Here is a 25,964-nt window from a genome sequence, read left to right as displayed (position 1 = left end):
TACCCCTGATATCTGTCCCCTAAACTTATCACCCCTCAATTTAAAGCCATGTCCCCTTGTGTTAGCCTTCACCATCCGAGGAAAAAAGCTCTCACCGCCCATCCTATCTAACCCTCTGATTATCTTATACGTCTAGATTAAGTCACCTCTCAATCTTCTTCTCTCCAACGAAAACAGCCTCAGTTCCCTCAGCTTTTCCTCATAAGACCTTCTTTCCATACCAGGCAACATCCTAGTGTAGCTCCTCTGAACCCTTTCCAAACCTTCCACATCTTTCCTATAATGCAGTAACCAGAACTGTACGCAATACTCCAGATGAGGCCTTACCAGTGTCTTGTACGGCTGAACCATGACTTCGCGGCTCTGAAACTCAATCCCCCTACCAATAAATGCCAACACACCATATGCCTTCTTAACAATCCTATCAACCAGGGTGGCAACTTTCAGGGAATTATGCACCTGGACACAGATCTCTGTTCATTTGCACTACCAAGAACTTTAACATTAGCGCAGTACTCTGCATTCCTGTTATTTCTTCCAAAGTGAACTACCTCACACGTTTCCGCATTAAACTCCATTTGCCACTTCTCAACCCAGTTCTGCATCTTATCTCTGCCCCTCTGTAACCCACAACATCCTTCGGCACTATCCATTAACTCTGCCTACCTTATTGTCATCCACAAATTTACTAACCCAATCTCCTACACTCACATCTAGATCATTTATAAAAATGACAAACAGCAGTAGCCCCAAAACAGATCCTTGTGGCACACCACTGGTGACTGAGTTCCAGGATGAACATTTCCCATCAACCACCACCCTCTGTCTTTTCAGCTAGCCAATTTCTGATCCAACTTGTTAAATCACCTTCAACCCCAAAACTCCATACATTATGCAATAGCCTACTGTGTGGAATCTTATCAAACACCTTACTGAAGTCCACATACACCACACCAACCGCTTTACCTTCATCCATCTGTTTCGTCACCTTCTTGAAGAACCTAATAAAGGTTAATTAGGCAGGACCTGCACTTTACAAAACCATTGATTATCCCTAATCAGATTTTTCCTTTCCAGATGATTATAAATCCTTTCACTTATAACCTTCCCGACACCTTACCTGCAACCGAAGTAAGGCTCACTGGCCTATAATTACCAGGGTTGTCTCGACTCCCCCTCTTCAAGGGAACAACATTTGCTATCCTCCAGTTTTCTGGCCCTACTCCTGTTGACAAAGACAACAAAGATCAGAGCCAAAGGCTCTGCAATCTCATCCCTGGCTTCCCAGAGAATTGGAGGATAAATCCCATTCAGCTCAGGGGTCTTATCTATTTTCAGATCTTCCAAAATTGCTAAAACCTCCTCATTGTCCACCGCAATCCCGTCTAATCTTGTAAACTGTACTTCCGTATTCTCGGTAACATTGCCCTTTTCAGCTCGGATCTCCAGCATCTGCAGACCTCACTTTCTCCTTTTCCAATGTGAATACTGACGAAAAGTATTCATTAAGGGCTTCCCTTATTTCCTCAGATTCCACACACAACCTTCCACTACTATCTTTGATTGGCCCTAATCTTACTCAGAGCTTAAAAATGTGTTGCTGGAAAAGCACTACAGGTCAGGCAGCATCAAAGGAGCAGGAGAATCGACCTTTCGGGCATAAGCCCTTCTTCAGGAATGCCCGAAACGTCGATTCTCCTGCTCCTTTGATGCTGCCTGACCTGTTGCACTTTTCCAGCAACACATCTTTAAGCTCTGATCTCCAGTATCTGCAGTCCTCACTTTCTCCTAATCTTACTCATTCTTTTATTTCTGATATAGAAGGCCTTAAGGTTTTCCTTGATCCTATCCACCAACAACTTCTCATGTCCCCTCCCGGCTCTTCTTAGCCCTCTCTAGATCTTTTCTAGCTAACATATAACTCCCAAGCCCCCTAACTGAGCCTTCACGCCTCATCCTCACAAGCCTTCTTCTTCCTCTTGACAAGAGCTTCAACTTCTTTAGTAAACTATGGCTCCCCCTCAACAACTAGCTCCCTGCCTGATAGTTATATGCTTATCAAGGACCCTCCCTAGAATAAGGTCAAGAGTGTCCATCCCCTGCAGTTTCCTTCCAAATCCTATGCATCCTAAATCTTGCCTAATCGCATCATTATTGCCTTTCCTTCAGTTATACCTCTTTCCCTGTGGTATATACCTATCCCTGCCCATTGCTCTTGTAAAAATAAATGAATTGTGGTCACTTTCACCAAAGTACTCACCTACCTCCAAATCTAACACCTGGCCAGGTTCATTCCCCAGTACCAAATCCAATATGGCATCGCCCCTTGTTGGCCTGTCTACATACTGTGTCAGAAAACCCTCCTGCACACATTGAACAAAAACTGATCCATCTAAACTACTCAAATTATACTATTCCCAGTCAATGTTAGGGAAGTTAAAGTCCCCCATAATAACTACCCTTTTACTCTCGCTCCTATTGAGAATCATCTTTGCTATTCTTTCCTCTACATCCCTGGAACAATTGAGGCCTTTGGAAAACTCCCAACAGGGTGACCTCTCCGTTCCTGTTTCTAACCTCAGCCCAAACTACCTCAGTGGATGAGTCCTCGCATGTTATCTCAGCTGCTGTATTACTACCCTTGATTAACAATGCCACACTCCCCTTTTACCATCTTCTCTGTTCTTACTGAATCACTTATCGCCAGGCCGATGGTCTTTGGCATCCCCATAACTGGTCATAATTATGCGAGCCAATCAGCTCCTTGTTGCTGGACAAATCTCATGCTCCACACACTCCTCCTGGTATTATCTACAAACATCTTCTGATCCCCATGCCCCATGCTTGGACAAAGCAGTCGTGTAAACAACATGCAACACAGTTTCAGTCACTTACTTTTAAGAATGTTCAGCAATCCCTTTCATGGTGCTTTTTTTCCCCACCCAGAAGTAATTCCATAAGTAAAATAGTAACATAGTAAGAAACTGCTGGAAAAACTCAGCAAGTCTGGCAGTATGTGTGGAAAGAAAGCAGATTTAACACTTCAGATCCAGTGACCCTTCTTCAGACTGGACCTGAAATGTCAGCTCTGCTTTCTCTCCACAGATGCTGCCAGATCGGTTTGAAATTTTTCAGCAATTTCTGATTTTGTTTCTGATTTCCAGCATCAGTTAAAGTCATAGAGATGTACAGCATGGAAACCAGACCCTTCAGTCCAACTCGTCAATGCCAAGCAGACATTCTAAAATTAATCTAATCCCATTTGCCAGCACTAGACCCATATCACTCTAAATCCTTCCTATTCATATATCCATCCAGATGTCTTTTAAATGTTGTAATTGTACCAGGTCCCTTTTAAATCTTGCCATGCTCACCTTAAACTATGCCTTCTAGTTCTAGACTCCCCCACTCCAGGGAAAAGACCATGTCGATTACGCCACCCATGCCCCTCATGATTTTGTAAACCTCTATAAGGTCACACCTCAGCCTGTGACACATAGGCAACCACACTCTCCACCCCAAGGAGAACACTGTCCTCCATTCTTTGGTATTTTTAAAAAAGTAATACTTGGAGGAAGTGCACTGTTCGGAGGTATAGAAAACACAAGTCAGACTGGTATGCATCATGGGGGCTCAGTGGTTAGTACTACTGCCTCACAGTGCCAGGGACTGGGCTCAGTTCCAGCCTCGTGTGAGTATCTGTGGGGAGTTTGCATATTTTCCCTGTGTCTGCTTGGGTTTCCGCCCACAATCCAAAGATGTGCAAGTTCAGTGGATTGACCATGCTAAATTGCCCATGGCGTCCAGGCATGTGCAGGCTAGTTTAATTAGCAGGATTACAGGGATGGGGAGGGGCCAGTGTAAACAGGTCTGGGTGAGGTGCTCTTTGAGAGAGAGTTAGTGTGGACTTGATGGGCTTGAATGGCCTGCTTTCACACTGTGAAGATTCTATTATCATTCACAAGCTTTTCCTTCAGCCCACAATAAAGAAATATACATTCCAGGAAGTGGTCATCTTTGAGCTCAAGACAGTTGAGGAAGTGACCGGCTACAAGATTAGGAATTAACAGGAAATGAAAGTATCTTCAAGGTGGGTGCTAATCTCAGAAGGAAACCCAGCATTGGAAACTCGGACAATGGTGGTGCCACAGTACAGACCATGGCAGCAATGGTGAAAGTGAGGACTGCACATGCTGAATATAAGAGTCGAGAGTGTGGTGTTGGAAATGCACAGGTCAGGCAGCATCTGAGCAGCAGGAGAGTCAATGTTTCAGGAAGGGAAGGGACGTGTCAGAGATGGTCCAGGTAAATTTAAGGTCGGGGTGGAATGTGTTGGTGAAGTTGATGAATTGCTCAACCTCCTCACGGGAGCACAAGGTGGCGCCAATGCAGTCATCAATGTAGCGGACGAAGAAGTGGGGAGTGGTGCCGGTGTAATTACGGAAGATCAACTGTTCTACGTAGCCAACAAAGAGACAGGCATAGCTGGGGCCATTCCTGGATCTCTCCATCTCCATTAATGACGACCGACTTAACACTGATCTTTTTTACAAACCCACCGACTTCCACAGCTACCTGGATTACACCTCTTCCCACCCTATCTCTTGCAAAAAATGCCACCCCGTATTCCCAATTCCTCCGCCTCCATCAGATCTGCTCCCAGGAGGACCAGTTCCACCACAGAACACACCAAATGGCCTCCTTCTTTAGAGACCGCAATTTCCCTTCCCACGTGGTTAAAGATGCCCTCCAATGCATCTCGTCCACATCCCGCACCTCCGCCCTCAGACCCTATCCCTCCAACCGTAACAAGGACAGAACACCCCTGGTGCTCACCTTCCACCCTATCAACCTTCGCATAAACCAAATCATCCGCCAACATTTCTGCCACCTTCAAAAAGACTCCACCACCAGAGATATATTTCCCCCGCCCCACCCCTTTCCGCCTTCCGCAAAGACCGTTCCCTCTGTGACTACCTGGTCAGGTCCACGCCCCCTACAACCCACCCTCCCATCCTGGCACCTTCCCCTGCCACCACCGGAACTGTAAAACCTGCGCCCACACCTCCTCCCTCACCTCTATCCAAGGCCCTAAAGGAGCCTTCCACATCCATCAAAGTTTTACCTGCACATCCACTAATATCACTTATTGTATCCGTTGCTCCCGATGCGGTCTCCTCTACATTGGGGAGACTGGACGCCTCCTAGCAGAGCGCTTTAGGGAACATCTCTGGGACACCCGCATCAATCAACCACACTGCCCCATGGCCCAACATTTCAACTCCCCCTCCCACTCTGCCGAGGACATGGAGGTCCTGGGTCTCCTTCACCGCCGCTCCCTCACCACCAGAAGCCGGGAGGAAGAACACCCCATCTTCCGCCTCGGAACACTTCAACCCCAGGGCATCAATATGGACTTCAACAGTTTCCTCATTTCCCCTTCCCCCACCTCACCCTAGTTCCAAACTTCCAGCTCAGCACTGTCCCCATGACTTGTCCGGACTTGTCCTACCTGCCTATCTCCTTTTCCACCTATCCACTCCACCCTCTCCTCCCTGACCTATCACCTTCATCCCCTCCCCCACTCACCTATTGTACTCTATGCTACTTTCTCCCCACCCCCACCCTCCTCTAGCTTATCTCTCCACGCTTCAGGCTCTCTACCTTTATTCCTGATGAAGGGCTTTTGCCCGAAACGTCGATTTCGCTGCTCCTTGGATGCTGCCTGAACTGCTGTGCTCTTCCAGCACCACTAATCCAGAATCTGGTTTCCAGCATCTGCAGTCATTGTTTTTAACCAACATTCAGGGGCAGAGAAACGCAATAAAGCTACATAAAAGTGAAAATGGGGAATAGTTCCATTTTAATTAGAGTATTCTTAACAGAACACTGAAGAACACAAAAGGCCAGTCTAGAGTGCATGTAATTAAAGTATCGTGAATAAAGGTTGCTGAACTATAAGTACAAATAGCCATGTGGAAATATGAGGTATTGGTGGCAGCATGGCTTAAAACGATGAGGATCCTGTGCTTAATATTCACTGATAAAGTTCAGAAAGGATCGAGGATGAAATAAGATAGCATTGGATTTCTTAATGAGGAAGACTGTTGGAACAAGGTGTCCTTGAGGGGAAAGAATAGAATTAATTATCAGTGTTGGAAAGCAAAGAAAAAGCTATGATTAGACTACTGAAAGTATTCAATAGGATTATAAATAGTGAGAGAAAGGAGAAAATCTTCAGGGAAATCCTAGAGTTCTGCAAAAACCATGGAGAGGTGAGACTTTAATATCATCCCAATTGATATTTGAGTAACTCGAGTAAAAGAGCAAGGAAGGAAAGGCATTTCTAAAATGTGTTAGGAGCTATAACTGCATAGAAGAAGACACAGAAGATCTCCCACAAATGTCATGTAACCATGAACTTGTTGAACTGAGGAACTAATGGAAGTAAGTGTTCATGAAGATTTACTTGTAAAAGAAATAGTTGGATTGAGGTTTGAGAAATCTCGGGAACCAGATTAGCTTCACCTGAAGTAGATTAAATAGACTAGCTACAGTAATAGTGGATGCATTTAGAGGCTATTTTTCAAAATTTTATAGATTCTGGTAAGATTCCTATTGACTAGAAGGTAGCAAATAAGGCAAGTAATTAATGATAGAGGAAAAGAGAGATGGAGAATGGAGAACTACAGATCTATAACCTTGAGACCAGTAGCAAGGAAATTAGAATCTATTCTAATACCTAGTGTTAAATAGAGATTTAGAAAAAGAATGGAAAATTGGACAGAGTGAACATGGATTTATGAAAGGGAAATCAAATAACAAACTTCAGGTTTTTTAAGAATGATGCTTGCAGCATAGACAAAGGAGAACCAGTAGATATACAGTATGTGTTTTCAGAAGGGAAGTAAATAAAGTTAGACTGCATGAGGTTGACTAGGAGAAAGTGAGGGCTGCAGATGCTGGAGACCAGAGTTGAAAAATGTGGTGCTGGAAAAACACAGCAGGCCAGGCAGCATCCAAGGAACAGGAGAATCAATGTTTGGGGCATAAGCCCTTCTTCAGGAATGAGGGTGGTGTGCCAAGCGGGCTGAGATAAAGGGGGGAGGGAATTTGGGGGAGGGGTGCTGGGAATACGAAAGGTGGAAGGAGGCGAGGGTGAGGGTGATAGGCCGGAGCGGGGGTGGGGGCGGAGAGGTCGGGAAGAAGATTGCAGGTCAAGAGGGCAGTGCTGAATCCAGGGGTTGGGACTGAGATAAGGTGGGGGGGGGGGGGGAAATGAGGAAGCTGGAGAAATCTACATTCATCCCGTGTGGTTGGAGGGTTCGAGGTTGGGCACGAAATATACTAGTTGCGACGGAGAATCAGTTAACAGACAGAAAGGAGAGGAGTGGCAATAATTGGATCATTCTCAGATGGCAGATTGTTAGCAGTGGGGATCACATTGCTGGGTCCACAACTGTTCACAATTGATATTTAAAAGTGATTGGAAGTAAGGACAAATTGTAAAATTTCCAAACTTGCTGATGACACCAAACTGAGTCGGAATGCAAGTTGAGTGGAGCACAAGAAAACTTAAGAACTTGGACAGGCTAAGTGAATGGGTTAGAACATGCAGATGGAAGGTAACGAAAGTGTGTGTGAAATTATTTACTTTGGTAGAAAAAAAATCTCAAAAACAGAATGACAGGGCATCCAAGGGGATCAAATTATCCTTGTTTATGAATCACTAAAAGTTATTACGAATTTGCAGTAAGCAGTTAGAAAGGCAAGCAATACTTGGCATTCATTTTATGGAGACTGGAGTACAGATGACATCTTGCTGGGGCTGTATATGACTTTTGTGAGATACTATCTGGAATATTGTGTGGAGTTACAGTCTTACTTAAAGAAGGATAGAATTGCCATAGATGGAGTAACTGGAAGATCATCAGATTAATCTCTATTCCCTAGAGCTTCAAAGAATGGGAGGTGATCTAATTAAAATCTATAAAATGTTTAAAGGGCTCATATTGGTAGGATGTTTCCCCTCAATAGCAACCAGGTAGAACCAGGGACATTAACCTAAGATAAAAAGTAGACCATTTAAAACTGAGGAGCAGAATTTCTTCTCAAGGGAGGGTGATGAATCTTTGGAATTCTCTATCCCAGAAGGCTGTGGAAGTTCAATCATTGGATAGGTTCAAGACAGATGTCAATAGGTTACTGGAGATGAGTGATAAAGGAAAAAGGAGACAGCATCACCTTGCTGCACTGAGATGATCAACTATAAACTTATTGAATTGCACGGTGGGTTTGATGGGCTGAATAGCCTCCTCCTGTTCTCTTCATGCTAGAAAGAAGGCATTGTTGGATCTGGTGTTGGGAATGAGATGGGCCATGTGAACTGAGTGACTATGTGGAAACACTTGGGTAAGAATGATCATAGTATCGTAGAGGTTTAATCTAGCTTTGCAGAAAAGTAAGGGCAAGTAAGTCAGTTAAATTGGAAGAGGGGTGAAACAGAGACTGGCCAGGGTGAAATAGAACCAAAGACTGACAGGAAAAACTGTAATAGAACAATAGATGACCTATAGATACAGTATTCCCACATACATCGTATCCAGGAAAGATAGAAAAAAGAATGGTGGGAGGAGTGATGGTATTAAGAAGCACTTTGCATTGCTGGAAAGAGAGGATACCAAATGGGCCAAAAACACAATCAATTTGGTTACAGCTATGGTACACAAAAGATCCCTTCAGCAGTTGGAGAGGGGACTAGCAAGAGTGGGAGAAAAATAAACTTACTGACGTCACCTTTACCAATTCAACTATCACAGATATATCTGGCCAAAAAAACTACAGTACGAATGACCACTGCAGAGTCCTTGTGCAGTGTGGTGTGTAGGTGCTACAACCACGCTGCATGCAACAGGTTTGAAAGATGACTGCCATAAATCATGTGAAATTACAACGGTGCTCCTTGCAGAATTTTTATTGACAAAATTATTTATGGTTTTGTTAGTTTGCAAGATTACAATTAACCCCCAACCCTAGTTCAGAGCACCAAAACGTCAGAGAGACCAGATGCAAGTGTGGACTTACTCATAGGTGCTGTATTCTGAAAGCCATGGTTACTCAGATCAAACTGCTCCATTCTGCCTAACAGAGCTGTAAATTTGGAGAATTTTAATTGACTTGCTGCTAGATGACTAAATGGGCTGAAAATACAAATAGAAACAAATAGAAATGGATATAGAATCTTCCAGCATAGAACGAGGCTTGCTAAGAATACACATTTGAACGAGTTGTCCAATCCAACATTTCCTCTCACTATCCTGCAAATTAGTTCTCTTCGATTCACGTTGAGCTTTTTATTAAGTTCTTATTGAACCGGAGTCCATCGGCCTTCTGTTTAATGCAAACCAGATCATAAGACTGAAATAGTTTCTCTTCCTGCTCTTTTGTTGCCAATCGTTTTAAATCTATGTCATCGGATAAGTGACCAATTTGCCAGAGAAAATGGTTTCTCCCAGCTTGCTGGATCAAACCTCTCCATTTTGAATATAGAACATAGAATAGTACAGCACAATACAGGCCCTTGACGTTACCAATCGTTTACCCTGCTCTAAGATCAAACTAACCTATACACCCTACATTTTACTATCATCCATTTGCCTACGATCAAAGAGTCATTTAAATATCCCTGATATATCTGACTCTACTAACACCGTTGGTAGTGCATTCCACGCACCCACAACTGAGTAAATAACCTACCTCTGACATCTCCCCTATACCTTCCACCAATCACCTTAAAATTATGCCCCCTCATGATAGCCATTTCCACCATGGGAAAAAGTCTGACTATCCACTCGATCTATGTCTGTCATCATCTTGCAGGAGAAAGTGAGGATTGCAGATGCTGGAGATCAGTGCTGAAAATGTGTTGCTGGAAAAGCGCAGCAGGTCAGGCAGCATCCAAGGAACAGGAGAATCGACGTTTCGGGCATAAGCCCTTCTTCAGGCTTATGCCCGAAACTTCGATTCTCCTGTTCCTTAGATGCTGCCTGACCTGCTGCACTTTTCCAGCAACACATTTTCAGCTGTCATCATCTTGTACACCTCTAACAAGTCACCTCTGCCCAAACCACTTTACCTTGCTTCTTTCCCAGTATATATGTGTTTGGATGAAATACTCTATTGTTACTTATTTTAAAAGAAAGATTTTTCTGGAATTTGTCTGTATTTCCACATTTTATATTCCTTTTGTAGATGAACTCAAGCTAAATAGATTCAATCTTTAAACACTCCAGGATATTGTTCCTCTGAGAACTGTAATAGTGTACCTTCTCTCCCTCCTAAATAACATTGGAGACATTGGCTCCAATGGTTTTGTTTCCATTTCTGCCTCTGTTATAGTCACAAAATTAAAACTCCATGTGACCTAACTAAACTCCTACCTCTGTAGCTTTGTCAAGCTTATTTATAATACTCATTGAATTAACACATTCTAACACTGCTGATCAACTTTGTTACTTTTCTCAGTCTTATTCCTGCTCTTTCTGCATTTTGTTTTGTTTGTCCCTCTTGGCTTTTCATGCATCTTATTTCTACTCTTTGCTACTGGTATTTTCTCCCCGTGTCAACTCCACAAGCATAAGTCTGTGCCACTGTGAAGATAGTGTTTCTGTCTCTGTTCAGGTGGAACCTGTTAGGCTTGCGTCTCAAAACTAGCCCTAAAAGTAGGAAGGCGCCTTATGCCAGAAGTCACCTACTTGCTCTTTTTCTGAACTCTCTGCAGCTTCCTGAATGCATTGCCAGAGGGCAAGCTGGAGCAGCTGGCAACACCTCATGGGCATGTGGTTTTCCAGGACACATCAATGCCCTGGCATTCTGACATGGCACACAATGTGTATGTAACAGGCTCTAGTTGCTCGGGCATGTCAGATAACAGTTATTATATAATCAGTTATGTAAACCTAAAACTAACATTAAAACACAAATTGAAACCACTTAAAACTAAACCTATAAAAAATCACATCCCATTAAATACTTACAATAAGCACTAAAATTACTGGTCTCTGCCACTAAACTAAATACTTAGCTCTAATAGACTTACACCACCCCATGCTGTGCGGAGTACTTTTGAGTTTGTCTGGTGTCAGCCATCATCACATGCATGGTTTAAGACTGCCTCTGTTCTCTGTCCATGCTTGCCTAAGCTCAGGGCTTGCTAGAAATGTTACCCCTCACAGTATGGAGTAAAGAACTCAACCATAAGGTTTGTTAGAGGGTGGTGAAAGAAAATAAAAATCAGCCTGTTTTTAGCTTACCATCTATGGTACATATCCAAATGCCAGGAAAGCTAGATCGAACAACTAATGGTTTAAGTAGAAATGCACAGACATTACAACCTCAGCAGAGGACATTTAGCCTTAATCAATTCCACATAAGCATGTGTTCACACACTGCAGGAGTTTACGATTGGTTATTGGCAGATTCTGTCAGGACTTGCTGTTTGTAATCTTTAATCAACTGGATGATGATGAAACCTCACAAGGAAAGTCACTAGGCAAAAATAAATTCAAACATAATTAGAGTCACAGAGTCATAGAGATGTACAGCATGGAAACAGAGCCTTCGGTCCAACTAGTCCACGGTGACCAGTTTTTAAATTTAATCTAGTCCCACTTGCCAACATTTGGCCCATATCCTCGAAACCCTTCCAACTCATGTATCCACCAGATGCCCTTTAAATGTTATAATTGTACCAGCCTCCACCACTTCCTCTGGCCGCTCATTTCATACATGCACCATCCTCTGCATGAAGACATTGCTCCTTAGGTCCTTTTTAAAACTTTCCCCTCTCACCTTAAAACTATGCCCTGTAGTTTTGTCTCCAATACCATGGAGCAAAACCTTTGACTATTCAGCCTATCCATGCCCTTCATGATTTTATGATCTTCTACAAGGTCACTTCTCAACCTCCAACACTCCAGGCAAAGTAGCACCAGCCTATTCAGCCTCTCCCAAACCTTCCAACTCTTAAATCTTTTCTGAACCCTTCCAAGTTTCAAAACAGCTTTCCTATAGCAGGGACACCAAAATTGAATGCAGCATTCCAAAAAATGGCCTAACCAATGTCCTGTACTGTTGCAATATGACCTCCCAAATTCTATATTCAATGCACTGACCAATAAAGGCAAGTATAAAATGCTCCCTTCACAACCCTGCCTACCTGTGATTCCACTTAAGGAATTATGATCCTGCACCCCAAGGTCTCTGTTCAGCAACACTCCCCAGGACCTTACCATTAAATGTATAAGTCCTACCCTGATTTGCCCTATCAAAATGCTGCACATCATATTATCTAAATTAAACTCCATTGCCACTCCTTGGCCCATTTCCCCATCTGATCAAGGTGCCTTTGTTCTATGAGCAAACCTTCTTCGCTGTCCACTAGACCACCAATTTTGGTGTCATCTGCAAACTTGCTAGCCATACCTCCTATATTCACATCTAAATCATTTATACAAGTGACAAAAAACAGTGGACCCAGCACCAATCCTTGCTGCACACCACTGGTCACATGCCTCCAGTTCAAAAAGCAACCCTCCACCACCACACTATGTTCAAACTAATTTTATGTCCAAGTGGCTAGTTCTCCATCTGATCTAACTTTGCTAACAAGTCTACCATGTGAAACCTTTAACACCTTACTGACATCGTTATAGACAATGTCCACTGCTCTATCTTCATCAATCCTCTTCATCACTTTTCTAAAAAAATTCAATCATAAAGTCAGAGTTGTAAACTTGGAAACAGACCCTTCGGTCCAACACGTCCATGCTGACCAGATACTCTAAATTAAATCCGATCCCATTTGCCAGCATTTGGCCCATATCCTCTAAACCCTTCCCATTCGTATACCCATCCAGATACCTTTTAAATATTGTAACTACCAACCTCTACCACCTCCTCCGCCAGCTCATTCCATACACAACACCCTTTGCATGTTGCCCCTTTGGTCCCGTTTAAATAATTACCCTGTCAAGCCTATGCCCTCTAGCTTTGGACCCCCCTACCCTGGGGAAAAGATATTGGCTATTCACCCTATCCATGCCACTCTTGATTTATAAACCTCTATAAAAAGTCATCCCTCAGCCTCCAATGCTCGAGAAAATAGCTCCAGCCTATTCAGCCTCTCCCTACAGCTCAAACCCTCCAATTCTGCAAGTTACTGTGACACACAAAGCCATGTTGACCATTCCTAATCAGTACTTGCCTTTCCAAAGACATCTAAATCCTCAGGACAATTTACCCACAACTGACCTCAGGCTCACCAGTCTATAGGTCCCTGGTTTTTCCTTACCACCTTTCCTAAATAATGGCACCATGTTAGCCAACCTCCAGTCTTCCTGCACTCACCAGTGGCTATTGATGATTGCTTTCCTAGCTTCTCACAAAGTTCTAGAGCGCACCTGATCAGGTCCCAGGGATTTATCCACCTTATGTGTTTAAAACGTCTCTTCAATAGAGATAGATTAAGATATCACTGTTTGTTTCCCCAGGTTACAGAACTTCCATATCCATAGCTTTCATATCCTTCTCCACAGGAAACACTGATACAAAATATAAGACTCTGGTGCGGCCGCATCTGGAGTATTGTGTGCAGTTTTGGTCACCATATTATAGGAAGGATGTGGAGGCACTGGAACGGTTTACCAGGATGTTGCCTGGTATGGTAGAAAGATTGTATGAGGAAAGGCTGAGGCACTTGGGGTTGTTTTCATTGGAGAAAAGAAGGTTTAGGGGTGACTTGATAGAGGTATACAAGATGATTAGGGGTTTAGATAGGGTCGACAGTGAGAATCTTTTTCCACGTATGGAGTCAGCTATTACAAGGGGGCATAGCTTTAAATTAAGGGGGGGTAGGTATAGGACAGATGTTAGGGGTAGGTTCTTCACTCAGCGAGTCGTGAGTTCATGGAATGCCCTGCCAGTAGCAGTGGTGGACTCTCCCTCATTATGGGCATTTAAGCAGGCATTGGATAGGCATATGGAGGATAGTGGGCTAGTGTAGGTTAGGTGGGCTTGGATCGGCGCAACATCGAGGGCCGAAGGGCCTGTACTGCGCTGTATTCTTCTATGTTCTATGTTCTAAAATACTTGTTTAGTATCTCACCCATCCCTTGTGGTGCCACACATTAAATTGAATTAAAATTTATTGTCACGTGTACCGAGGCACAGTGAAAAGCTTTGTCTTGCGAGCAATACAGGCAGATCAGAGTTAAGTAGCATAGATAAGTAAATAGTAGGTAAACAGCGGCAAAAACAAAAACACAGATACAGGTGAATGTTAAGAGTTTGTGAGTCCATTCAGTATTCTAACAACAGTGGGGTAGAAACTGTTACGAAACTGGCTGGTGCAAGTGTTCAGGCTTGTGTACCTTCTCCCCGATGGTAGAGGTTGTAGAAAAGCATTGCCAGGGTGGGATGGATCTTTGAGAATGCTGGAGACCTGTCCTTAATAGCAGGCCTGGTAGATGGATTGTATAGATGGGAGGTTGGCCTTTGTGATTGCCCAGGCTGAGTTCACCACTCTCTGCAACCACTCTCTTGAATGGTACAGTTGTCATACCAAGTAGTGATATGTCCAGACAGAATGCTCTGGAAGGTGGACTTGATGATCTCTAAGGGGCCCTATTCACTCCCGAGTTACTCTTTTGACTTCAAGAATTTGTAGAATCCCCTTGGATATCTGCCAAAGTTATCTCATATCCCATTTTCACTCTTCTGATTTCTATCTTCCAACATCCTCCTACTGCCCTTATACACTTCTAGGGATTCACTCGGCCTCTGTTGTCTATACAGAACATATGCTTTCTTCTTTTTCTTGAGCAGAGCATCAATTTCTCCATGCATCCAGCATACCCTATACCTAGCAGCCTTGCCGTTCACACTAATAGGAACATACATAATGTCTCTGGACTCTTGTTATCTCATTTTTGAAGGCTTCCCACTTTTCCACCATCCCTCTACCTTCAAACATCTGCCCCAATCAACTTTTGAAAATTCTTGCCAAATACCATCAAAATTGGCCTTTGTCCAAACTGGAACTTCAGCTTTTAGATCTGGTCTATCCTTTCCCATTACTAATTTAAAACTAATAAAATTATGGTCACTGGCCCCAAAGTACTCCCCCATTGGCATCTCAGTCATTTGCCCTGCCTTATTTCCCCAAGAGTAGATCAAATTTTGCTCCTTCTCTATTGGGTACATCCATATACTGAAGAAGAACATTTTCTTGTGCACACTTAATAAATTCCTCTCTATCCAAGCCCTTAACACTATGGCAGTCCCAGTCTATATTTGGAAAGTTAAAATCCCCTACCATAATCACCCTATTATTCTTACAGACAATTGAGATCTCCTTAAAAATTGGGTGTTTATTGTATAATCCAAGGTGATCATCCCTTTCTTATTTCTCAGTTCCACCCAAATAACTTCACTGGACAGACTCCCTTGAATATCCTCCGTCAGTACAGCCGTAATGTTATCCCTAACCAGAAACCACCCTCCTCTCTTGCCCCCTTTCTATGCTTCCTTGGCATCATACCGTGGAACATTAAGCTGCCAGTCCTGTCCATCCCTGAGTCATATCTCTGTAACTGCTATGATATCCCAATCACAAAGGCCAACCTCCCATCTATAGAATCCATCTATCAGGCCTGCTATTAAGGACAGACCTCCAGCATTCTTAAAGACCCATCCCACCCTGGCAATGCTTTTCTACAACCTCTACTATCGGGGAGAAGGTACAGAAGCATGAACACGCACCAGCTGGTTTTGTAACAGTTTCTACCCTACTGTTATTAGAATACTGAATGGACTTCCCATGCCTGCGTTCATCTGCCTTAGCTGTCAGGCCTCTTGCAGTGAAATAAATAGTTAAATTTATTAGTTCTCTGCCTTGCTCCTGCCTGCCTTGACTTGCACCTTTTCCTCAACTGCACCAGCCTCAGATTGATCTTTTCTCCCCCTCTCTACCTTTCTGGATACCAACACATCAGCATCCCTTATAGTTTAAAGCCTCCTCTAGCAAATCTCCTCAGAGCTCAGTGTGAAAGCAGGCCGTTGGCATCCCACCCAGAACCAGCTCCCCCCCATTCCTGTAATCCTACATTTCCCATGGTTAATCTGCCTTGCCTACACATCCCTGGACACTATGGCAATTTTGCATGGCCAATTCACCTAACTTGCACATTTTTGGACTGTGGGAGGAAACTGGAGCACCCAGAGGAAACCCACACAGACACAAGGAAAATGTGCAAACTCCACATTGACAGTTGCCCAAGGCTGGAAATGAACCCGGGCCACTGGTGCGGTGAGGCAGCAGTGCTAACCACCGAGCAACCGTGCCACCCTGCCAGTATATTAGTCCCTTCCAAACCACGTTCTTCTTATACAGATTACTTCTACCCCAGAAGAGATTCCAATGATCCAAAAATGTGTATCCTTCTTCCCTGCACCAGCTTCTCAGCCATGCATTCATCTGCTCTATTCTCCTATTCTTACTCTCAATACCATGTGGCACCAGATGTAACCCAGAAGTTACTACCCTTGTGGACCTCCTTTTTAACCTTTGACCTAACTTCCTATAATTTCCCCTGAACCTTGTCCTTTTCTCTTCTTATGACATTGGTACCAATGTGAACAATGCCCTCCCGCTGGTCACTCTCCTCTGAGGATATTCTGAACCTTCTGAGACACCCTTGACCTGGCACCATTCTGATGTCTCACTTAACTGCAGAAATGTCTGTCTGTGCCTCTGACTAGACCATAATTGATCGCTTGGAATCAGATGTATCACTTGTTTTAGAGCCAGTCTTGATACCAGAAACCTGGCTGTTAGCGCTCATTCCCCTGAGAGTCTGTTAACCCCCACATTTTCCAAACAGCAATCTTGTTTAAGGTGGTAGCCATGATGTGGATATGCCAATGTAGGACTGGGGTGGACAAAGTCAGAAATCACAACACCAGGTTATAGTCCAAAAGGTTCAGAGTCACACTCAGATGTACAGCACTGAAACAGACCCTTTGGTCCAACTCGTCCATGCTGACCAGATATCCCAATCCAATCTAGTCCCACCTGCCAGCACCCGGCCCATATCCCTCCAAACCCTTCCTATTCATATACCCATCCAGATGCCTTTTAAATGTTACAATTAAGCTAGCCTCCACCACTTTCTCTGGCAGCTCATTCCATACACATACCACCCTCTGCATGAAAAAGTTGCCCCGTAGGTCTCTTATTTCTTTCCCCTCTCACCCTGAACCTCTGGTTCTGGACTCCCCCATCTCAGGGAAATTCTTTGTCTATTTATCCTATCTATGCCCCTAATGGTTTTATAGAACATAGAAGAATACAGCGCAGTACAGGCCCTTTGGTCCTCGATGTTGCGCCAATCCAAGCCCACCTAACCTATACTAACCCACTATCCTCCATATACCTATCCAATGCCCGCTTAAATGCCCATAAAGAGGAAGAGTCCACCACTGCTACTGGCAGGGCATTCCATGAACTTACGACTCGCTGAGTGAAGAACCTACCCCTAACTTCAGTCCTATATCTACCCCCCCTTAATTTAAAGCTATGCCCCCTTGTAATACCCGACTCCATACGCAGGAAAAGGTTCACACTGTCAACCCTATCTAACCCCCTAATCATCTTGTACACCTCAATCAAGTCACCCCTAAACCTTCTTTTCTCTAATGAAAACAGCCCCAAGTGTCTCAGTCTTTCCTCATACGATCTTCCTTCCATACCAGGCAACATCCTGGTAAACCTCCTCTGCACCCGTTCCAGTGCCTCCACATCCTTCCTATAGTATGGCGACCAAAACTGCACACAATATTCCAGATGCGGCCGCACCAGAGTCTTATACAACTGCATCATGACCTCAGGACTCCGGAACTCAATTCCTCTACCAATAAAAGCCAGTACGCCATATGCCTTCCTCACCGCACTATTTACCTGGGTGGCAACTTTCAGAGATCTGTGTACATGGACACCAAGATCCCTCTGCTCATCCACACTACCAAGTATCCGACCATTAGCCCAGTACCCCAGCTTTTTGTTATTCTTCCCAAAGTGAATCACCTCACACTTAGCTACATTGAATTCCATTTGCCACCTTTCTGCCCAGCTCTGCAGCTTCTCTATATCCTGCTGTAACCTGCCACATCCTTCCTCACTGTCAACAACTCCTCCGACTTTCATATCATCCGCAAACTTGCTCACCCAACCTTCTAACCCCTCTTCCAGGTCATTTATAAAAATGACAAACAGCAATGGTCCCAAAACAGATCCTTGCGGAACACCTCTTTAAGGTCATCCCTCAGCCTCCAAGGCTCCAGGGAAAACAGTCCCAGCCTGTTCAGCCTCTCCCTATAGCTCAAGTTCTCCAACCCTGGCAACATCCTTGTAAATCTTTTCTGAACCCTTTCAAGTTTCACAACATCTTTCTGATAGGAAGGAGACCAGAATTGCATGCAATATTCCAACGGTGTCCTAACCAATGTCCTGCACAGCCACAACATGACCTTCCAACTCCTGTAGAGAGAAAGTGAGGGCTGCAGATCAGAGCTGAAAATGTGTTGCTGGAAAAGCGCAGCAGGTCAGGCAGCATCCAAGGAACAGGAGAATCGACGTTTCAGGCATAAGCCCTTCTTCAGGAACCTCAATACTCAATACGCAATACTCAGACCATATGCCTCCTTCACTATCCTATCTACCTGCGACTCCACTTTCAAGGAGCTTTGAACCTGCACTCCAAGGTTTCTTTGTTCAGCAACACTCCCTCGGACCTTACCATTAAGTGTATAAGTCCTGCTAAGATTTGCTTGTCCAAAATACAGCATCTATCATCTATTTAAATTAAACTCCATCTGCCACTTCAGCCCATTGGCCATCTGGTCCAGATCCTGTTGTAATCTGAGGTAAACCTCTTCGCTGTCCACTACACCTCCAATTTTGGTGTCATCTGCAAATTTACCAACTGTATCTCTTATGCTCGCATCCAAATCATTTATATAAATGATGAAAATCAGTGGACCCAGCACCGATCCTTGCGGCACTCCACTGGTCACAGGCCTCCAGTCTGAAAAACAACCCTCCACCACCACCCTCTGTCTTCTACCTTTGAGCCAGTTCTGTATCCAAATGGCTAGTTCTCCCTGTATTCCGTGAGATCTAACCTTGCTAATCAGTCTCCCATGGGGAATCTTGTCAAACGCCATATTGAAGTCCATGTAGATCACTCTGCCCTCAATCCTCTTTGCTATTTCTTCAAAATCTCAATCAAGTTTGAGAGACATGATTTCCCATGCACAATGCCTTGCCTTTCCAAATACATGTACATCCTGTCCCTCAATTCCCTCCAAACAACTTGCCCACCACCGACCTCAGGCTCACTGGTCTATAGTTCTTGTCTAGTGGTCGAGTGGCTTGTCCTTACCACCCTTCTTAAACAGTGGCACCACGTTTGCCAACCTCCAGTCTTCCGGCACCTCACCTGTGACTATTGATGATACAAATATTTCAGTAAAAGGACTGCAAACACTTCCCTAACTTCCCAGAGGTCTAGGATCCGCCTGATCAGGTCCGGGATTTATCCACTTATGCGTTTCAAGACATCTAACACTTCCTCCTCTGTAATATGGACATTTTTTCAAGAGGCTACCATCTATTTCCCTATATTCTATATCTTCTGTGTCCTTTTCCACAGTAAATACTGTTGCAAAATACTCATTTAGTATCTCCCCATTTTCTGCGGTTCCACACAAAGACCGCCTTGCTGATCTTTGAGGGGCCCTATTCTCTCCTTAGTTACCCTTTTATCCTTAATGTATTTATAAAAACCCTTTGGATTCTCCTTAACTCTATTTGCCAAAGCTATCTCATGTCCCTTTTTGCCATCCTGATTTCTCTCTTAAGTATACTCCTACTGCCTTTATACTCTAAGTGTTCACTCAATCGATCCTGTCTATACTTGACACATGCTTCCTTCTTTTTCTTAGCCAAACCGTCAATTTCATTAGTCATCCAGAATTCCCTATACCTACCAGCCTTTCCTTTCACCCTAACAGGAATATACTTTCTTTGGACTCTCGTTATCTCATTTCTGACGGCTTCCCATTTTCCAGCCATCCCTTTATCTGTGAACAGCTGCCCCTAATCAGTTTTTGAAAGTTCTTGCCTACTACCATCAAAATTAGCCTTCCTCCAATTTAGAACTTCAACTTTTAGATCTGGTCTATCCTTTTCCATCACTATTTTAAATCTAATACAATTATGGTCGCTGGCCCCAAAGTGCTCCCCCACTGACACCTCAGTCACCTGCCCTGCCTTATTTCCCCAAGAGTAGGTCAACTTTTGCATCTTCTCTTCATAAGCTTTCAGAGTGTAGCCCCTTTGTTATGGGAAGTCACTTCACCTGATGAAGGAGTACGCTCTGAAAGTTTGTGATTTCAAATAAACCTGTTGGACTATAACCTGATGTCATGTGATTTCTGACTTTGTTTGAGATGGGGATAATCACAGGAGATTCCTGCACTACCTGCCTAGACCTCCTAGAGATAACCCATCTACCTGACTGTATGTCTAAAGCATCAAAACATTACCAATCTTTCTTGGGATTCTCATGTCTAGTTGGGATTATTGTATTATATAATGTGTCACAGAGAGTATCCTGGATATAGTGACTACATACATGCACTAAGATCATAAAGACATAGGAGCAGAAGTAGGCTATTCAGCCCATCAAGTCTACTATACCTTTCAATTAAATCATGGCTGCTCTGATAATCTTCAAGTCCACACTGCTTCCATTTCCACATAATCTTTGATACCCTGACTGATTAAAAATCTGTCTCTCTCAAAATCTATCTCAGCCTTGTATGTACTTATCAATCCAGCTGTGAGAGATAAATAATTCCATAGATTCATCACCCTCAAAGAACAGATTCCTCCTCATCCTTTTTATGTGCAACAACTCACTGACATTTTGCCCTCTGGTTCGAGCCTCACCCAGAAGGGAAACTACCTCTAATTTCCTTTTCAAACCACTTAAGAATCTTGTCTGCTTTAGTAATTTCTCCTCATTCTTCTAAACTCCATGGTTACTGGCCAAACCAATTCGACCTCTCCTCATATGACAGTCACTCCACACCCAGAATCAGTCCAGTGAACATTCTCTGGATTCCTTCAATACCAGTATTCCTTCCTTTAGACAAGGGGGTCAGAACTGTCCAATATTCCAGTTGTGGTCTGACTAGTGGCCTGTACAGTTTCAACAAGTCCTTTTTTTATCATCTATTTCCTTTGAAATAGACCAAAATTCCCTATGGTCTGCTGAATTAGGAAGGTAACTTTTTATGATTCATGTACTAGGACCCCCAAATCTCTTAGTTGCAGCTTTCTCCATTTACATAATATCCAATTCCATTCTTCCTGCCAAAGCAATCTCACATTTTTCCACATTATATTTCATGTGGCCAAGTTTTTGTCCACTCTTAACCTGTCTATATCCCTCTGTAGACTTTTTGTGCCATTCTAACCACACAACTTCTCACTTATTGGTGTCATCCACAAATTTCTTTGTGTTTGTCATCTAAGCATATTGTAATTGGCTTTATCAGGCGGAATTCTTGAAGGATTGGTAGAAGCCTTCAGCAATAGCACCATTATAGAAGCTTGAGGGGAGGTTGAGATTTAAAGATGGAGTAGCACGGTGGCTCAGTGGTTAGCTCTGCTGTCTCACAGCACCAGGGATGATTCCAGACTCAGGCAACTGTCTGCGTGGGCTTTCCCCTGACTGCTCCAGTTCTTCCCATAGTCTAAAGATGTGCAAGTTAGGTGAATTGGCCATGGGGAATGCAGGGTTACAGGGATAGGTGGGTCTGAGTAGGATGCTCTTCTGAGGGTCAGTGTGGACTTGATGGGCTGAATGGTGTGCTTCCACACTGTAGGGATTCTGTGATGTCAAACAATTGTAGAGATGAGGCCCTTTAAGCCCACTGAATCTGTACCACCAAAAATCTACTTTGTCTACACTAGTCCCACCTTCCAAACACTAGGTGCATAGCTTTGAATGTTATGATGCTCCAAGTGCATATCCATGTACTTTTTAAAGGTTGTGAGGTTTCTCTCCTCAACTACCCTCCCAGGCAGTGCATTCCAGACCCTCCCACCAACCTCTTAAGCTTCTTGCCTTTTATCTTAAAATTCTGCCTTCTTGTTATTGACTAAGGGAAACAGCTGCTTTTTACCCATCCTGTCCATTAATGTTGCCAGGGTTGGAGGGTTTCAGCTATAGGGAGAGGCTGAGTAGGCTACGGCTGTTTTCCCTGGAGCATTAGAGGCTGAGGGCTGAGGGGCATGTATAGGGTAAACAGACAAGATCTTTTCCCAGGGGTGGCAGAGTCCAGAACTAGAGGGCATAGGTTTAGGGTGAGAGGGGAAAGATTAAAGGGATCGAAGGGGAAACTTTTTTTTTTTACACAGAGGGTGGTGCATGTATGGAATGAGGAAGTGGTGGAGGCTGGTACAATTACAACATTTAAAAGGCATCTAGATGGGTACATTGATAGGAAGGGTTTAGAGGGATATGGGCCAAGTACTGCCAAATGGGACTAGATTAATTTAGGATATCTGGTCAGCATGGAAGAGCTGGACTGAAGGGTCTGTTTCCATGCTGTACATCTCTATGATTCTATGTACCTCAGTCAGGATCCCCCCTCAACCATCTCTGCTCTAAAAAAAAAACACAAGCTTATTCAGACTATCTTCATAGCAGTGGGACTATGAAGATAGTCTGAAATGCTCTATCCCAGGCAACATCCTGGTGAGTCTCTTCTGCACCCGCTCCAGTACAATGACAGCCTTCATATAGTGTGATGATTAGAACTGCACACAGTATTCCAATGTTTTGTACAGCTCCGACATAACCTTTCTGCTTTTACTTTTTAAAACTAGCAACCACCACCAGGAAAACTGCCCAAGTATCCAACTGAGTCCCTTCCTGCTTTTATAATCTATGCCACAACTGAAAGGCAAGTGTCAGGTAAGTCTTCTTAACCACCCTATTAATTTGCCCAACCACACAATGATCTGTGGGCAAGCACCCCTGGATCCATGGGGGCAGCACGGTGGCTCAGTGGTTAGCACTGCTACCTCACAGCACCAGGGTCCTGGGTTCAATTCCCACCTGTCTGTGTGGAGTTTGCACATTCTCCCCGTGTCTGCGTGGGTTTCCCCCGGGTGCTCCAGTTTCCTCTCAGTGCAAAGATGTGCAGGTTAGGTGAATTGGCCATACTAAATTGCCCAGTATTAGGTGCGTTAGTCAGGGTTAAATATAGGGTAGGGTTTGGGTGGGTTCCTCTTTGGAAGGGCAGTGTGGACTTGTTGGGCTGAAGGGCCTGTTTCCACACTGTGGAGAATCTAATCCCTCTGTTCCTCTTAGCTTCCTAGTGTCCTGCCATTCGTTGAGTACGTCGGATCTCCCAAGAGTGCTTCCCAGCCAAAATACTTCAAGTGAAGTTTCATCACTGCAGCAACATAAGTAAGTGCAACCACCCATTTGTGTCCACCAAACAACAAGGAAATTCGTCTTATTGGTATTGAAGAATACAAAGATTGGTCAATTGTCAAAACTCCTCTACCCTTCGTCAGAAGCTTGCCATTGGGATTCTTATATCCACCTGAGAAGCAGATAGAGCCTCAGTTTAATACCTCATTAGAATCATGGCCCTCTGATAGAATGGCAGTGCATTAGATGATCAGCCTGGAATTTGTCCTCAAGTTTTCTGCAGTGGGACTTGAACCTACCTGACAAGCAGGTAGAGTGTGACACCATGGCTGGCATTGTAAGCAGACAAAGGTTTAATTAGTTCTGCATTAATGGTTTAATTCACGTGCCTCTCTAATATCACCTCTATGAAGTTAAAAATCAACTTCATGTTATCTTTTGCTGACTCACTGAGCTACCCATGACCAATCAACTGTGCTACACCACTGCTCACTACCTATCATCATCATGAGTTTAGACCAACAGGACAAATGAACAGTTATTTAAACAAAAAAAAAAGTCACTTTACAGTACTTCATGCATATGAATGAGAAAATGAAAATACTGTGGATTAAAAATGGAGCAGAAAATAACATTGGAGAGAAAACATCACCCCACATGTTTACTGTCTCCAGGCATGCAACACAGGATGACCCCATTCCCTTGCACCCCTCCACACACACACCCTTCAGTCTTCATCCTCCACCCTGTCATTATCATCATCCCACAGTCTGATAAGGCGTGGGGGGTTGTGTGTAATGTGAATAGGACCAACACAAATCAGCCACCTGAAGTGTAAACTAATCCCCTGGAGTGGAGGCAGAAACAACAGCACTCAATGGACACTCCATAACTTCATCCCCAGGCTTCATTTCAGGGGCAAATCTACTCACCTTTGTAAAACTAGTCAGACAAGTTTGGGAAAATATCAAGTGGCAGCAAGTTCCAGAAAGTTCAGCATTAATCCTGAGGGAATTCCTTCATTATCACCCAAAATCTTCCTCCCTCGGTTACAAGGGAGAGTATTTTGTTTGGGCTGAGCGTTAAGATGGGGTTGATTGTTTCGGGTGGGAAATTATCTGTTCCAGTTACGGCTGTCTCTCTCTCTCTCTGTGAGAGCTGAACTGAACTAGGGTCAATGGACTCCAGCTGGTTTTTGCCAAGAGCTAGGGATTGAGATTCAGTTACAGACAGGGTACGAGCAGTCTTCACGGTCTGCTAAGAGTTGCTGTCTGGTCTCCTTTACAGTGAATACCTGGGGGCATGTTAGCACTTGAATCTACCAAACTCTCAGTCAACCCTCTCTCTCGCTCTCTGGGCTGATGGACAAGGGGAGAGGACATGAATAGGAGGGGTATACCAGGACACAAGAAAGCAACAAGTTTGCCGTAAGCCCTCAACACTACCTCCTCCAACAATCGGATTTATTACACACAATTGACTGAAATATTACTACAATGATTGCTCACAGAATCTGCAATTTCATGTATCAACACTGCATAATACAGTTTACTCGATATAAAATTGCTTGATTCCAATTCCCTTTGGTTATTGGCACTTTGAAGGCGGTGCACTTCAAATGTGGCAATTGAACTTTTTCCACAGTTTAATACACCTTCGCTCGGCTGCCAGAGTTCCAGACCTGTGTTGCGCCCACACGATACAGCTACGAACATGTTTGACAAGAGTAAGGCTCGTCTGAGCCCGAACCTCTCTTACCCGATGGTGGTGGTGCTCCCGTTCCCGGGGAATAGGCAGTGAGCTGCTCCCGCCGCTGCACACAAGCAAAACTACAACAACCCAACTGACCAGCATCCTGACTGAGTGAGTGAGTCCCTCACTCCAAGCTGCCTTTTATATACCCCACTGCGGCTTTGTCTCTCAGTCCTGCCCTCAAATTCTCAGCCACAAATATCACGTGGGCGTGTGTACATTCTCTCAATTAACCCCTCTTTAGGTGAGTTTTTGCATTACCCACCGGTGGACGGGCTTCTCTACTAACCCCTCTTCGGGTGAGTTTCTCTATTGCCCTCTTGATGGGTGAGTTTCTCTATTAACCCCCTGTGGTGTGAGTTTCTCTATTAACCCCCTGTGGTGTGAGTTTCTCTATTATCTTCCAGACGGGTGGGTTTCTCTATTGTTATACATCAGTAGGAGGTTGTACTGGAAATCAAGCTCTGTATTTCTAACGTTATTACAAAAGTTAAAGATTTTTACGAGTCTGCAGAATTCCACAATTATCGACTTGCAGACTCAGATTAACAGAAGACAGAGAACCTGGTTTCTGTACTTAACATGAATTACTTTTTTTCAACAAATCGAGCTGCAGGTAAGCATTAACTGTTGGCATTTAAC

At 43.9% G+C, this 25,964-nt stretch overlaps 1 protein-coding gene across 1 annotated transcript in view; it reads right to left on the bottom strand.

Annotated features, from left to right (window-relative positions):
* mmp11a (matrix metallopeptidase 11a) overlaps positions 1-25,424 on the bottom strand; it is a 102,643-nt gene extending 77,219 nt beyond the window's left edge. The window contains exon 1 of the mRNA XM_043716177.2: positions 25,329-25,424. Within this exon, the coding sequence (XP_043572112.1) occupies positions 25,329-25,424 (96 nt within the window). The remainder of the gene's footprint in view (positions 1-25,328) is intronic.
* Positions 25,425-25,964: the final 540 nt, after the last annotated feature.

This window comes from Chiloscyllium plagiosum, unplaced genomic scaffold, assembly GCF_037043375.1.
Source record: "Chiloscyllium plagiosum isolate Xiang-an unplaced genomic scaffold, Cpla_swu_hap1 HiC_scaffold_24, whole genome shotgun sequence".
Classification (NCBI taxonomy): domain Eukaryota; kingdom Metazoa; phylum Chordata; class Chondrichthyes; order Orectolobiformes; family Hemiscylliidae; genus Chiloscyllium; species Chiloscyllium plagiosum.
The sequence above is the reverse complement of the archived record's forward strand: the minus strand, read 5'-3'. Positions and strand labels throughout refer to the sequence as shown.